The sequence below is a fragment of the Polyodon spathula genome, chromosome 15, assembly GCF_017654505.1.
Source record: "Polyodon spathula isolate WHYD16114869_AA chromosome 15, ASM1765450v1, whole genome shotgun sequence".
Taxonomy (NCBI): Eukaryota; Metazoa; Chordata; class Actinopteri; order Acipenseriformes; family Polyodontidae; genus Polyodon; species Polyodon spathula.
Window position 1 is genome coordinate 1,579,332 of NC_054548.1, and position 16,159 is coordinate 1,595,490.

Below are 16,159 nucleotides of genomic sequence, written 5' to 3' on the forward strand. Positions count from 1 at the left end.
CAATGTACTTGTCATACGGTCTGCTAGAATGTAAACTATGTTCCATAAAGGTACAGCAGCTGTGAAACAAACAAAAATAATGCTTTTTAGTACAGTGATTTTACTTCAAAAATATATTACTGCAACCATATTTTAATATGGTAAAACAGTTTATTTGTTATATTAAAAAAAACACATGGATCGATACAATTTAATCCCTCATGTTAAAAGACATGGTCGTGTATCTACCTTCTTCTCGAGGTGAAAAGCACAGTGAGGTCGAACAGCAAATTAAGATGCAGTGTGGAACTTCACTAGCCTATGACTTAGGTGCACAAACACGGTAAGTCGCAATAGGGGCCCGGGGGGGGGTTGATGCAGCCTGCACTCACTAACACCTCTTTAAATTCAATGCACAGAAATCAAATGAGCACACACACTCAAAGACATCACACTAAGCCTGACTGTTCTCAACATGGGTTCTTTGGTGCCTTGAATCAAACTAAAGCAGGCGGTCCTTTAAGTGCCTGGACTAATTATTTCAACCCTGGATGACAGTGGCGCACACCAGCTTTGCATGCTCAATGTCCCTCCAATTTGCACCGTAGAAAAAACAAATAAAACAAAACCCATTAGGCAGCATATGCAGCTGCATGAAGCAAGCTATGATTTCTTTGGAGGGGTGCGGTGGGGGCTCAAGACCCCCAGCACATAAAGTATGGTGTTAGTAATGCCGACCAGCCTCATCTGGACTGGATTTTAAACCACGACATGCAGGCTTTCTGGACCAAACTGCTGTGCAGCACACGTTTCAACAAAAACAAATGTTTCACAAACTGAAAAAATAAATACATTTTAAAAAGACGCTTTTGTCAAAAACATTAGGATAAATGCTTTTAAGGTACTCAGAAACTACTATTATTATTATTAGGGGTGGGAAACAATATGAAAATTGTATATCTATATCATGCACGTATTTCGATAACGATGATATCGAAGTCTTCCAAAACATAGAAAAATATAACAGTTGCAATATGAAACATATATACATCTAGCCGTTGACAGATATTTACATAGGAAAGCAATAACTTACATTAACTTAGTGCTGTTTTGCTTCACAATATCCATGGAGAAAAACAAGGTCTTGTTATATTGTTTTACTATTTCATCATCAGCCACCTCAAAACTGAACTTTTTCTATACTTCACTGCACACAGACTTTGGGGTTGTTCATTTACTATTGTCATGTAATTCAATATTCCATTCTCAAAATATTTTCAAACAAGTTATATGCCAGATGATGTAATACATTAGCTAATGGATTCATATAAGAAGGGGATTCTTTTGGTCATGACAAAGCGTACACGTTATACTTCTTTCACAGCTGACAGTTTCTAAAATAATTTCTTTATTACAGTACAAGCAAGAAGAAACATTAAACCAGATCCAGCTAAAAGTCTGCAACATAACTTGCAACCTCTTGGAAAAACAATGCCTGTAGCAACAGGATCCAATCCAACAAAAGCTGCTCTTTTTTGGCAGCCAACGCCACAACACAATAGCGGTAGTTACAATAAACTTAAACCTGACAGAGAAACCAAGGTCACTTAATTATTACAACTCTTCTGTACATTTGAGAAGAAACAGATCAGACATGAAGAATCCAGCAACAACTGCCGCATCTGTCCATTGACTCTCTAAGAAATTAAGTGAGAGATTGTTTCATATTACAGCCATTCTATATTCAACATTGACATATGTTACAAAGCATGTCCATAGGAATGGTTCACATGTCATTCATAATAATGGCCATCTGATTTTCAAGCCAAACTTAATATGAGTAAATTATGTTGATGTGTAAAATGATATCCTGTTGCAAAATGTTTGTATTTTTTAAATGATAAGATATTTCATTATTTTTCATCTGCAGCAACTGTACCTAATGTCTTCTTTATCAATCTTAAAGCAAATCCCAAATATAAAAAGTGTGACCGTTTCACTCCGTTGGAAACAGCTCAGCTTCGGCCTTTCTGTTTATGGCGTGCTGTTATTGACTCAAACTTAACTCCGAAAGAATTCTCGCTCAATTATTTCTCCAGGATAAGCCTGAGAGATGCGTCCACTGGTTTATCAGCAGCATTCTGGGGGTGGCAGCCACACTGCAATAAAAACGACAAAATACATCCAAAATAAAACCTAATCAAGCAAAAGCAAAGGCAGGGACGTATAAATATATCCACGCTTTGCCTCCTGCATCTGCCTGCCAATTTTTATAAACACTCTGCTGTAGAAACAAATCCCTGCTACTGGAGGCTGCCATGCTGACTGAGAGAGCCCACCCTCTACCATGCACATGGATCATTGTACTTCCCTGAATGATCCATTAAAACAACAGACTGACAGAGGAACAGCGGCTCATCTAAAAACACTGTAATACCAACCTGATATTTTTTTCAAGTTTTAATATCAACACATTAAATGTTCTCAGTCAGCATTACACCCTTTCTATTGAACATAAACATAGTTGTACATAATTCCATTAAAAGAAAGACCTTGATTATTACTATTATTATGAATATTGTAAAAATCAATTAACAAATTAAAGGACTAGGAACAGGTACAGCAAGTGCCCTGTAGCTGCTGTAAATAACTTCCCTACATAGCAGCACTAATTACTAGCAGGTATTAGTATAGCTTTAAAAGAGCTACATTAAACTAACAGTTACCAAAACCCACACAAGACACTTGCTTGCCTAAGGACATACAGCGAGCGAGTCGGTGGATTTCCAGACCAATCTATTAGTGTTGCTTCTCAACACAAGTGCTTTTTCATCTTGCAAAAGATTGAAACCGAACAGAATTGAACCGTCACTATTATGAAATTCTCCCAGGTACAGTATGTATCTGGTGAATGAAATTAAATCAGTGATATGGCTTATCAAAATCAACAATTTTGTTTATGACACATTGGTGTTCTCTGTGACATAGCTGCAGCTCCGTTTCTCATTCTATAGTAAAACATGTAAATATAACTATTTAAATCGTGTATTAAGAGAAATTGAACATCACAATCTTCCATACTCCAGGGTAGCAGAACGTCCAAAATCTTCGGGACACTAGTTCCGGGTGGTTGGGAGACAAAGCCTGTGTGAGCATTATTGTGGGTTACATCTCAGACACAGCACTGTTTTTAAACATTTCTTTCTTTATTGTTTTATTGGAAACATTTCAAATATGCCTCTCATTTTGAGGGATGGGTGTCCCCCCCTTAAATATTTTCTACTAATTTATAGAAAAGAGCTTTTATTTTATTCTTATTTAGCTATTAGTAATGTAGTTTACCCAAAAAAATGGTGTAGAATACACAAATGCCCGGTAGAATTGGGTGCTTTGGCACACAGTTGTGTGTGCTGGGACGGAGTTGAACGTGCTGTGTAAATGACACCCGAGTATAGATTTTAGACAGAATGTAATAAAAAATAAAAAAAAGTATCAGGGGGATCTAAATTGATGTAAAATAAAATTATACCATTATTTATTTAGAAGTCTGAAATGGAGGGGAGAAGTGCAAAACGGGTGTCTAAATTGCCACTGCAGAGCAAATAAATAAATAAAACTAGCTGATCTTAGGAATTTTACATTTAAAATACTATATTTATAATTGAGAACTTTTGATGGAACAAATATACTGAAAGGTATAACACATTTAACCAAATACCCATCATCCTGATAATAGTTAATATGGCCCGGTCAGTTAATTTAATCTTTGGCTCCTGACCAAATCCTTCAGCGCACACGAACACACTGCAACACAGACTGGAGTGACTTTGCAGTTAAGACAACACTGTCGCTTCTCCATGAAGTCCAGGCTTCTTCCTCGAATTCCAGAGGCCCAGAAACACGTTTCACAAAGCATGCTGTACATCTTTACAAGAAATGCACAGGCAAAGGAACCATTTCTTCAGGATTATAATATCACATCAGTAACCAACAGAAACATGTTATTTTGCAAGACAGATCACCAAATGTATGTTTGTATTAAAACAAAGTAGTCTGTAGATTCGCAAGTTGAGAGGACGCACTGTAGGATGTAACCTATACTGTTTCACATCAACACAACAGAATTACTGTACATTTAAAGCTACTGATAAATTCTAGGCAAGCATTTTTTTGTTTTTTTTTGAGAAACAAAGTACTGTAAAAGCATGGTCTGTAATCCCCTCAGGATAACGTACTACAGGTACAGCACTGTCCCACCATGCTGACTGCACTGTCTGTCACAGGGCAGAGGTACCTGGAGAGAGGGCTAGAACAATACAGCAGCAACTCTCTAGAAATCAACCCACATGGAAATCCTGCAGCCCACCTTTTATTACAAATAATACAAATAGCCCTTGCAAGCACTCTGCCAGTTTAAAAGAATAGAATGCATTACCAGCATCCCTCCTAATAGTGGGCCTGCTGTGCGATTATGTATATTGCCCTCCTCCTGCTTTTGTCGAACTAACTGAAATTCAGTGACTAGCACAAGCAAATCCATATTACACTATAACTGTATCAACAGATCACTGAATATGTTTTTTTTTTGTTTTTAAACTTAATGGTGCCCTTTAGTACAATGATCATGTAAAGACCAATCAATAACATGAATTGAGTTCATGATTTCTATAGGCTGTAGAGTACAGTGACTCTACCTTTAATACCAGAGACTAGATTAGGTTATCAAAGGCTGACATAAAAGCTATTTTAAATAAATACATAAAATGTCTCTAAATAGAAGTAAGGGCCTCGGCATGTGGTTATGCAGAGATAGAGTTTTAAACAGATCCACTGAAAGTCATCAATGACCACCAGCAAAAGCTGGAAGATGTAGCACAGTGGATAAAAAATCTTCAATGTATTATTTTGAAATTATCTACTGATACTGCATTTCTGAATGATCCTTGAAACAGTTCGATTGTGAAAATAACACCTCTGATCTGCCATCTAAGATCCGAAGAGTCCTTGTTCATGCTAATAATCCTTTTACAGCGGTCAGATTTGTCACAATCGTGTTCAGAAATGTGACATTTAACACTTGGCTTCTTTCCACACTGCGTGTGCTGCCACACACACACACACACACACAACCAGCATATGTGTACTGCAAGTCTAAAACAGGCAACCACAACATCCGGCACAGGCATGCAACTAATCAGCTGCTGTCAGGAGCAAATGAGGAAAGTAACACAATGCAGTTACAAAGCAAAATGCAGTCTGCTGTCTTACTATTAAATTACAGGACTATATAATATAGACAGTTTGGTACAATGGCAGTGCAGTGACTAGGCAGCTGTTGACCAGCCAATAGCATTCAAGTGGGGATTTAACAAATAAATACACGAATAAACTAAATGCGCAGCAACATTAACCTAGAGTGTCTAAATGTATTCAATATTTTACAGCATGCCCTGCTCTTCACAGAAATCACTTAAACATTAACAGACCTCCTACTGTCTACTAAGGGATGCTCAGGCAAGTCATCCCAAGTTTAACATCTCCAGCCTGCCTGATTATGAAGCCTAAAGAGGTCCCAGTTTTACACACAAATTAAACAATGAATGTACTCTTTGTTTAACATCATGAATACCTAAAACAGCAGTAGGCAGAGAGCAATATCAACACAACAAATGGCAATTTACTGTGTGGATACTATTGTTGATTTTGTTCTTGCAGTCTCACTTCCTGAAAGCTAAAATCTCAATGTTGTGTTTTACGAGTCTGCTAACTGCATTCAATAGCTTTACAGCAGAGTCTTACCTGTCCTCTTCACCGTCCACCACCTGTCCTGCCAGCGGCAGGGTCTTCAGTGGAAAGAGGCTTGCCGAGGCTGCGAAGGCACTCATGCTGTTGGCAGCTCCATCTCCAACAGCCAGCTTGGGCAAAGAGAGCAGGGTCTGGTCCTGAAGAAGCAGGCGGCGGGCATCTTCCAGCTGCGCGGCAGAAAAAGGCCGCAGGGCCAGGTAATGGCCAGTGCTGGCTGCCGAGCTGGCTGGCATCATAGTAGGCTGACCACCGCCGGTAATCATGCTGCCGTTCTGCAAAGGCTGGGCGGCACTCGGGGGCATGCCAGACTGGGCTGCAGCTGGAAGAGGCACATTTGATGTAACTTGACCCAAGGAAACAGCACCAGGCTGCTGCCCGGCTAGTCCTTGAGCCACTGACTGCTGCTGCTGCTGCTCTACTGGCAGGTGTGTTGGGAGCTGTGCCAAACTCTGATGATGCTGCTGTGCCAGCCCTGAGACAGTTCCAGGCAAGATCTGAGGCAGGATCCCACCCTGTGGAGGTGAAGTGGTCTGCTGCTGTTGCAAAATTGCCTGGGGGGGTGTCTGGTAATTCCCAGGAGGTATGTTGCCCCCATGCTGGCCCATGCCCATCACTTGGCCATTCCCAGACACCGGAGGAGGTTGAACGGTGCCAGGAATGTGGGGCACATGCTGTAGTGACTGCCCACCTGCTCCCATTCCAGGGGGCCCAGGCTGCATTGGAGGCTGAATGATCTGTTGGTGTACAAACTCTGGTGGCAGGCTGCCCACCACGCCACCACCTTGACTCACAGGCATAACATGCTCCGATGCTATCTGAGTGGGTGCCGCATGCTGCTGCTGCGGTGGTGGGTGGAACATTTGTGCTGTGGCAGGTTTCTGAAGCTGTTGAGTGTAGGGCAGTTGCTGCTGCTGAGGAATGGTAGCAGTGGGGAGCCCTATGGTGGTCTGTATGCTTCCTAAATTCATTGGAGTCTGCTGTTGCTGAACATTGCCAATGCTTGAGGGCACAGAAGGGGTCCCGCTTGTTTTCATAAGGGAGTGAGCCACCTCCTGCGAATGCATCTGGGCTTGAGCAAGCTGAGGCTGCGACACACTCTGAGGCAGGCCAGGGAGTGAAGCTTGCAAGCTCTGGGAGCTGCCATAGTCCACTTGTTGTGGCTGCTGGAAGCCTTGTAAAATGGAGGGGGCTCCCATCTCTCCACTTCCAACACTCTCTGTGTAGTGGCTCAGGGTGCTACTGACTGAGCTCCCACTGGTGCTCTCCCGCTCTGAACCCACAGTAGTGTCGGGCTGGGTCTGCCTGATGCTCTCCACCGCCCTGTGACTGGGCACAGTTTCTGATGTGGCACTTGCTACAGCTACTGATACTGGGGGCTCCTTATCATAATACTCAGTGCAAGTCCATCTGCCTTTCTTGAAAGGCTCCGAGCTGGAATCCAGCTTGACCACTCTGAAGCGGGAGCTAGTAGGAGGTGGAGCCTGATGCTGCTGGCTTGGGGGGGTGGCCACTGGCGCAGTTTGTGCTGTTGTCGTCACAACCACTGGCGCTGCCACTACAATGTCACCCGTAGCACCGCTGATCACATTCGAGAGGGCACCACCTGCAATGCTACCAGCCCCCATTACAATATTCATAGTCACAGCACCCCCAGTCCCTTGTTGTTGTTGCATCACAATAACATTTGGGTTGCTGACTCCCGTTAAGCCACTGTTGGCATTCAAGTTCATTAAGCCAGATGGGATGCCACTACTACTGCCATTACTACTACTAGTGCCCACCAAACCAGGCACACTGGCAGTACTCCCTCCAGTCACGCTCACATTATTCACATTGCTTGTCACAGGATTAACAACATTAACTGGGGTACCTGCTGCTGCATTCATGCCGCTTGGCATTCCTGGGGTGCCGGCTGACTGAGGCTGGGCAACCACATTGCCGACAACAGAGGTATTCTCAGGAACTGTGTCAGCGTGCGCTGATAATTTTGAAGCAGTGGTAACAGTGTTGACAGGAGGGATAACAGTGACACCTCCTCCTCCTGGCACTGCAACCGAAGGCATTATTCCAGGGTGAGCATGAGGTGGGCGGTGGGGAAGCCCATGGGGCTTGGAGTGGTGCATATTCCCATTCGCCAGCACACCAGGCTGGGGCTGGTGATGCGAGTGGGGGAGGAGAAGCTGGTTGGGGGACACTGCACCAGGAGTCTCTACCTCGTGGAAGTTGTTTAAAGTCTCCTCGGAGGAGCTCCTCTCTGGGCCCCCCATGTCCGTGGCCCTGGACAATGACACGTCCAGGATCTCAGATGAAGACAGGTCTTCTGTGTGTGACTCATCCAGGTCGTCATAGCTCTCAGTGTCTTCTGTGATGCTGTTGTTGGTGCTCGCCGAGATCTGGGCTGGGGTGACACTGGTGATTTGAAAACCACTCTTTTTTTTCACCTGTGCCCCTGCCAGTGGGAGAGGCTGAGGCTGCAGCTGCGACTGAGAGGAGTGGAGGTTCAGGCTCTGGGGAGGGTGCTGCGGCCCCGGGGAGGAAGACCCGGTCGGTGGTGGTGGCGGCTGTATCAATATCGAAGATGAGTAATCGTCAGTAGGAATGACATTACTGTTAATACTGGTACCAGCTGCTGTCGCCAAAGCGTTGCTGCCAGTACTGCTACCCCTTCTATGAAATATTGCCGGGTTCGCCATCTTCCTACTAGTAGAATCTCCTGCAGACTCGGGATGATGCATTTTGTAAAATCCCAGGGTACTTTTTTTTTTGTAAATTCAGACAGCACGCACAGCAGTGTTTACCAAGCCGGGACTGACAGCTAGCTGACTGTTTTCCACAGAATAAAACAAAAACAAATGAACGTACCTCCAGTTTGTAATGATAATTCAAGCTGCCGCCATTCAACTTTTTTATTTTATTTTTTTAATAATTCCCCTCAGAGCGTCTGTTCAACAAAGTGGTACGCACGTAATGTTTTTGTATTCCCCGGGCGTGTGTTGTTATTCTTTTTAAACGCAGTTCAACATCCCTTACTTTTTATTTTAATTTAAATCCGTAATATAACGCAGAGTCAGTAATATACATCTACCAGTAGTGCAGCAGATGATCTCCTCCATCACAACCAGACCTTACGGCGCATTATATTTCAAAATAAATGAAACAGTCCGTTGCTGCGGTGGAACTGATATCAAATGAGCCGTGACTCTTCGTTTTTCAAAACAGTAGTTTAATCGCAGCCTTCATGCCTCTGTTTGTATCCAGTGTTTGCTGTATCACCCCTCTGTCTGTGTTTCTTTCTGCCTGCCACCCTTGCACAGCACAGCGTTTCTCTCACTGACGAGTCTGGGGGGAGGAGAGCTTGCTAACATGGCGACGGCGCATGCTCACTGCTGCAGCGGAGCACCCAGACATAAAAGCCAGTCTGGGAGAGGCAGAGAAGAGGGAGGCGGGGGGAGCATTGTCCGGGAAAAGGCGACTGCGTCCGAACAAAAACGAGTCTTTCACGTGGTTTACCGAGCCTGTATTGATTGTTGAGGGGCGTTAGAGTAGAATGCGGGGAAGTGAAGTGCTGTATGTTGAAGCCTGAGTCCCTGTAACCGCACATCTTGCACTGTGCGATGAATTATGAAGAATATACATATTAATCAGATATGTGTTAACTACAAGAGGACGTAGTCCTGGTGCGAAACGTAGTTTCATTCTGAATTGAAATGGAAGCTGAATCCCTTTGAATTCAGCTAAGTGCAGCATAACGACATAACTTTACTGACTGCCAGTTGCAGTAGTGTTTCCTGTAGTTGATTAGTTTTCTATTTTAAACATGCCGCTTGCAGTAGTGTTTCCTGTAGTTGATTAGTTTTCTATTTTAAACATGCCGCTTGCAGTAGTGTTTCCTGTAGTTGATTAGTTTTCTATTTTAAACATGCCTCTTGCAGTAGTGTTTCCTGTAGTTGATTAGTTTTCTATTTTAAACATGCCGCTTGCACTAGTGTTTACTGTAGTTGATTAGTTTTCTATTTTAAACATGCCTCTTGCAGTAGTGTTTCCTGTAGTTGATTAGTTTTCTATTTTAAACATGCCGCTTGCACTAGTGTTTACTGTAGTTGATTGGTTTTCTATTTTAAACATGCCTCTTGCAGTAGTGTTTCCTGTAGTTGATTGGTTTTCTATTTTAAACATGCCGCTTGCAGTAGTGTTTCCTGTAGTTGATTAGTTTTCTATTTTAAACATGCCGCTTGCAGTAGTGTTTCCTGTAGTTGATTAGTTTTCTATTTTAAACATGCCGCTTGCAGTAGTGTTTCCTGTAGTTGATTAGTTTTCTATTTTAAACATGCCGCTTGCACTAGTGTTTCCTGTAGTTGATTAGTTTTCTATTTTAAACATGCCGCTTGCAGTAGTGTTTCCTGTAGTTGATTAGTTTTCTATTTTAAACATGCCGCTTGCAGTAGTGTTTCCTGTAGTTGATTAGTTTTCTATTTTAAACATGCCGCTTGCAGTAGTGTTTCCTGTAGTTGATTAGTTTTCTATTTTAAACATGCCGCTTGCAGTAGTGTTTCCTGTAGTTGATTAGTTTTCTATTTTAAACATGCCGCTTGCAGTAGTGTTTCCTGTAGTTGATTAGTTTTCTATTTTAAACATGCCGCTTGCAGTAGTGTTTCCTGTAGTTGATTAGTTTTCTATTTTAAACATGCCGCTTGCAGTAGTGTTTCCTGTAGTTGATTAGTTTTCTATTTTAAACATGCCGCTTGCAGTAGTGCCTGTAGTTGATTAGTTTTCTATTTTAAACATGCCTCTTGCAGTAGTGTTTCCTGTAGTTGATTAGTTTTCTATTTTAAACATGCCGCTTGCAGTAGTGTTTCCTGTAGTTGATTAGTTTTCTATTTTAAACATGCCTCTTGCAGTAGTGTTTCCTGTAGTTGATTAGTTTTCTATTTTAAACATGCCGCTTGCAGTAGTGTTTCCTGTAGTTGATTAGTTTTCTATTTTAAACATGCCGCTTGCAGTAGTGTTTCCTGTAGTTGATTAGTTTTCTATTTTAAACATGCCTCTTGCAGTAGTGTTTCCTGTAGTTGATTAGTTTTCTATTTTAAACATGCCGCTTGCACTAGTGTTTACTGTAGTTGATTGGTTTTCTATTTTAAACATGCCTCTTGCAGTAGTGTTTCCTGTAGTTGATTAGTTTTCTATTTTAAACATGCCGCTTGCAGTAGTGTTTCCTGTAGTTGATTAGTTTTCTATTTTAAACATGCCGCTTGCAGTAGTGTTTCCTGTAGTTGATTATTTTTATATTTTAAACATGCCGCTTGCAGTAGTGTTTCCTGTAGTTGATTAGTTTTCTATTTTAAACATGCCGCTTGCAGTAGTGTTTCCTGTAGTTGATTAGTTTTCTATTTTAAACATGCCGCTTGCAGTAGTGTTTCCTGTAGTTGATTAGTTTTCTATTTTAAACATGCCTCTTGCAGTAGTGTTTCCTGTAGTTGATTAGTTTTCTATTTTAAACATGCCGCTTGCAGTAGTGTTTCCTGTAGTTGATTAGTTTTCTATTTTAAACATGCCTCTTGCAGTAGTGTTTCCTGTAGTGTTTCCTGTAGTTGATTAGTTTTCTATTTTAAACATGCCGCTTGCAGTAGTGTTTCCTGTAGTTGATTAGTTTTCTATTTTAAACATGCCGCTTGCAGTAGTGTTTCCTGTAGTTGATTAGTTTTCTATTTTAAACATGCCGCTTGCAGTAGTGTTTCCTGTAGTTGATTAGTTTTCTATTTTAAACATGCCGCTTGCAGTAGTGTTTCCTGTAGTTGATTAGTTTTCTATTTTAAACATGCCTCTTGCAGTAGTGTTTCCTGTAGTTGATTAGTTTTCTATTTTAAACATGCCGCTTGCAGTAGTGTTTCCTGTAGTTGATTAGTTTTCTATTTTAAACATGCCGCTTGCAGTAGTGTTTACTGTAGTTGATTAGTTTTCTATTTTAAACATGCCTCTTGCAGTAGTGTTTCCTGTAGTTGATTAGTTTTCTATTTTAAACATGCCGCTTGCAGTAGTGTTTCCTGTAGTTGATTAGTTTTCTATTTTAAACATGCCTCTTGCAGTAGTGTTTCCTGTAGTTGATTAGTTTTCTATTTTAAACATGCCGCTTGCAGTAGTGTTTCCTGTAGTTGATTAGTTTTCTATTTTAAACATGCCTCTTGCAGTAGTGTTTCCTGTAGTTGATTAGTTTTCTATTTTAAACATGCCTCTTGCAGTAGTGTTTCCTGTAGTTGATTAGTTTTCTATTTTAAACATGCCTCTTGCAGTAGTGTTTCCTGTAGTTGATTAGTTTTCTATTTTAAACATGCCGCTTGCAGTAGTGTTTCCTGTAGTTGATTAGTTTTCTATTTTAAACATGCCGCTTGCAGTAGTGTTTCCTGTAGTTGATTAGTTTTCTATTTTAAACATGCCTCTTGCAGTAGTGTTTCCTGTAGTTGATTAGTTTTCTATTTTAAACATGCCTCTTGCAGTAGTGTTTCCTGTAGTTGATTAGTTTTCTATTTTAAACATGCCGCTTGCAGTAGTGTTTCCTGTAGTTGATTAGTTTTCTATTTTAAACATGCCTCTTGCAGTAGTGTTTCCTGTAGTTGATTAGTTTTCTATTTTAAACATGCCGCTTGCAGTAGTGTTTCCTGTAGTTGATTAGTTTTCTATTTTAAACATGCCTCTTGCAGTAGTGTTTCCTGTAGTTGATTAGTTTTCTATTTTAAACATGCCTCTTGCAGTAGTGTTTCCTGTAGTTGATTAGTTTTCTATTTTAAACATGCCGCTTGCACTAGTGTTTCCTGTAGTTGTAATTTATAGGTTCTATTTTAGCACTCCGGGGGAATGTAAGAATTTAAATACAATAACCAATACAATACACAATATGATTCATTACACAGGACGCTTAACTCTTAAGAAGTGTGTGTTCCTATACTGTACAGTTTGCGCACTGTTCATTTCCTTGCTGCCGCTGCAGTCTGGGATACAGATTCGCTGACTTTTCATTTTGTGGCTGACTGACAGCTGACGACTCTAGGAGCTACACGCTGCCCAATATTAGGCTCTCTGTGCAGTCCCACAGACATGTGTGGGTTATGCAAACACATGCAGACACACACAGCAACCAAACAGAAAAACAATCCATAAAGTATTTTAATGTTATGCTATCTAACCCTACAAATATGAAGTCTGTATCTCAGCTGGTTTCTGAGTCGCTGAAAGTGTTGATTTACTATAACAATACTAACTACAGGGGAGACCAAACTGAGTTGTTGTGGGGTTTGTCACCACTTCACAGTTTTGGTTGGTTAATCAAGTGTCAGTTCAGGATGTAGAAAGTAGTCTGAGAACAGAAGGAGAATGTGCTACAAACAGAAATCTTTACCAATCTTCAAGCCACACTGTACTATCCTCGTCTCCTAATGGCTGGCGAGACATCAGAATTCTCTTGACAATGTCCAGAAAATGTTAAAACGCTATGATGTAAATTTCTTGGCAATGGCAAACCTGCAGCAGATAGGTAAGGTGTAAATAAGTTAATGCCAGTGGTCTCAATTTGGACCTCAATGGAATGGGCTGTAGTTTGTAAATTGGTCTGGCATAGAGACTGACCTACTCCCTCACCTATTAATGAGTGGTTCCTCTAAGGGCAGGCTTGGAAAAACAATGGGTGCAGTCCCTGTTCTGTGCTGCCCATGCTCTGCGATGCCCATCCAGCATCTTCCACAAGCCCCACAAAAGAAAGTTGCAGTGTGGCAGTTTCCTATGAATGAAAAGGAACACACATTGCAAAGCCAAGAGCTTAGCCATTCTGACCAGCAGTATTTTAAAATACATTTAAAACAAAGTTGTTTTAATTTGTCACGCTGTATCACATAAGAAACGGTTTTAATAATCTCATAATCTAAAAGTGGCCAGTGTTAAAATGTGTCCCCTCTTGGAATGTTGCATGTCATGATGTCAGAAGAGAATGCAAGTCTCATTAGTTCAAGTTCATGTGTAGATGTATGGAGGACACAAAGGAGGTCCCTATTTTAATGATTTAAATGACAGCTGTATTGAAAATCACACACATCTAGTTAATTTGACAGGGCCTAGGTTGATTGAAAACAACACTCCTCCAATCACATGCGTACAATTAAACATGAGGACCACAGGCATCTTGAATGAGCAGATCTGTAGAGATAATAAATATTAAATGAAAGCATGTTGTCAGATTGTATTTAACATATGCCCTTTGTAACCGGGTGCCTTTGGCCAGACGCGGCAGACAGACTGTATCCATCCATAGAAATAATGGTCTGTGTGAGCCAGAAAGAGCCGATTGCAATGCAAGCGTCTGGTGCTATCAGCAGCTTTAAATCACACTGGCACATCACAACAAAAACACAGAGTGCTATTGTGAGGGGAACGATGTCACATTTATACACTGGAGCCTGGTTTCATTTAGTAAACATGTCTAAGCAGGAATTAATAAACAATAAAAAGAAACCAACAAGTTTTATTGAAACTTTACCAATCCTGACTGTAACTGTTTTTAATTTGCTTGGAAGCAAGACGCAGTCATTAAACTTTTCATAAGTGGTATTTGAAATACAGTACAGTATTTCTTTGTTGTTGTTTGACAAGTTAATCAAAAAGCAGAACAAGATGGTACCTACCCAAAAGCAGTGCTCATTATATAATGCAAACAAAGTAATGAAGACATTTCCCAGGAAACACAAGCAGGGGTGCTGTGTTTGATATGGACTCATGGGAACTGATGCTGAAATAAATATATCAGTGAATACAAATCAATGGCTTGTGGTTAGTTTATTTGTTAATGTGTTTCAGCCACTGGTAGAAGGGTGACACAGCAGTCACTCTTCTGTTGGGGCCACTGCACAACATCTCTTCCAAATTCATTAAAGTGCTGGCTCTGTTAAGGGGTATTCAGGATAATAAACTGATATTCTACAAACCAAGAGGTTATATCTCAGCTTAACTCATCAATAATGGCATGCAAGGACAGAACACTTCTGATCAATTTTGATTTGGGCCATTGCGAATGCTACCTCACCGATGCAGCCAATCAGGAAGGCTGAAGAGCAACAGGTGACCCGCTGTCAAGCCAATCATCTCTTCTACTCACTGCTTAGCAACTTGAGGCAAAGCCTAAGCAGAGAAGCCTCTACCTGGACTTGTGGGGCAGCTGACTGGCTTGTTGATAAATATGACAGACTGCAATTAATTCATTGGCACGCTTATATTATGAATAATTCCCTTTGTGAATGTAGGCGCTAGTCTTGCATTGTCATCATTTCCTGTCTTCACTGCAGAGGCTACGTGATATATTCAGTGTGGATTTCTATTGGATCACTGCAGTAGGTTTTGGCCTTGGCAGGGTATAGCTGTATAGATTGCAGTCTGTGGAAACAAGCACAGAGCCCTCTAGACGTTGCAGTGGGAACTGCAGTTCAGCTGGATCTTTTTCCAGTTATGTAATTACTGTGCATACCCTATTCAGTGGTTTGTACTATAACTCAAATACTCTGTTAAAATAGCCTTTATTAAAACATTAGTCTCTGGTTGCATTTCGGCTGCTGGATTTGTCAGGGCAAACAAGCCAGGTAACAAGCCAAATAAAACATGTTCTGGTTTTATCAGGGGTGTAATTTGGGGTCAGATGGAAAAGCAGCTTGTCTGTTACTGAATGCTCGCTGTCTGATTGGCTGTGTAAATCTGGAGAACCTCAGTAAGAAAACAGCTTGAATTATGGAGTGTGCATTATGATAAACATGGTCACAGATCCAGGGAGACATATTTGATGGTCACAGATCCAGGGAGACATATTTGATTTATTAACTCATCAATAAAAGACAAAGTAAAAGTTCTGAGTGTATATGTTTTACAAAAGAAAACAATCTAAGGACAAAGTTCAATAATGCAGCATTACAATGTGACTGCTTTACTAAGAGCTGTGTCTGATATTCCATTCTCAGTCTCATCTTGTCTCATTCAGTATCACTGCTGGGTTGGCAGAGGTTCCAGCTGCAGTCTACAATCTGAAAACTGGATTGAATTTATGATATATCACCTCCACGTATTTGTTAAATTCCCATTAATGAATCAATTTCCCTGCAGTAAAGCATCGCGTATTACTGGGGCTCGGGTGTGCTTGAAAAAAATGGAATTGTTAAAAGAATATATCCAGACTCAAAGTTTGTGAAAACTGCACCTCTCTTTCATATCATTGACATAGCTGACCCAGTTAATTCAGATATAGCTACTAATCCATGTATTTGAGTGGAAATCTGCTTTTGAATTCGGAACGCATGCTGGGTCTTTGAGTTATGAAGACCCATAACAGGATTGGTGGACCTGCTGTACC

General features: G+C 41.1%; 1 protein-coding gene across 1 annotated transcript in view; it reads right to left on the reverse strand.

Annotated features, from left to right (window-relative positions):
• The window catches only part of LOC121327599 (TSC22 domain family protein 1-like), a 47,866-nt gene extending 38,739 nt beyond the window's left edge, over positions 1-9,127 (reverse strand). Inside the window, exon 1 of the mRNA XM_041271706.1 lies at positions 5,779-9,127. Within this exon, the coding sequence (XP_041127640.1) occupies positions 5,779-8,519 (2,741 nt within the window). The 5' untranslated portion in view covers positions 8,520-9,127. The remainder of the gene's footprint in view (positions 1-5,778) is intronic.
• Between the last annotated feature and the right edge of the window lie 7,032 nt (positions 9,128-16,159).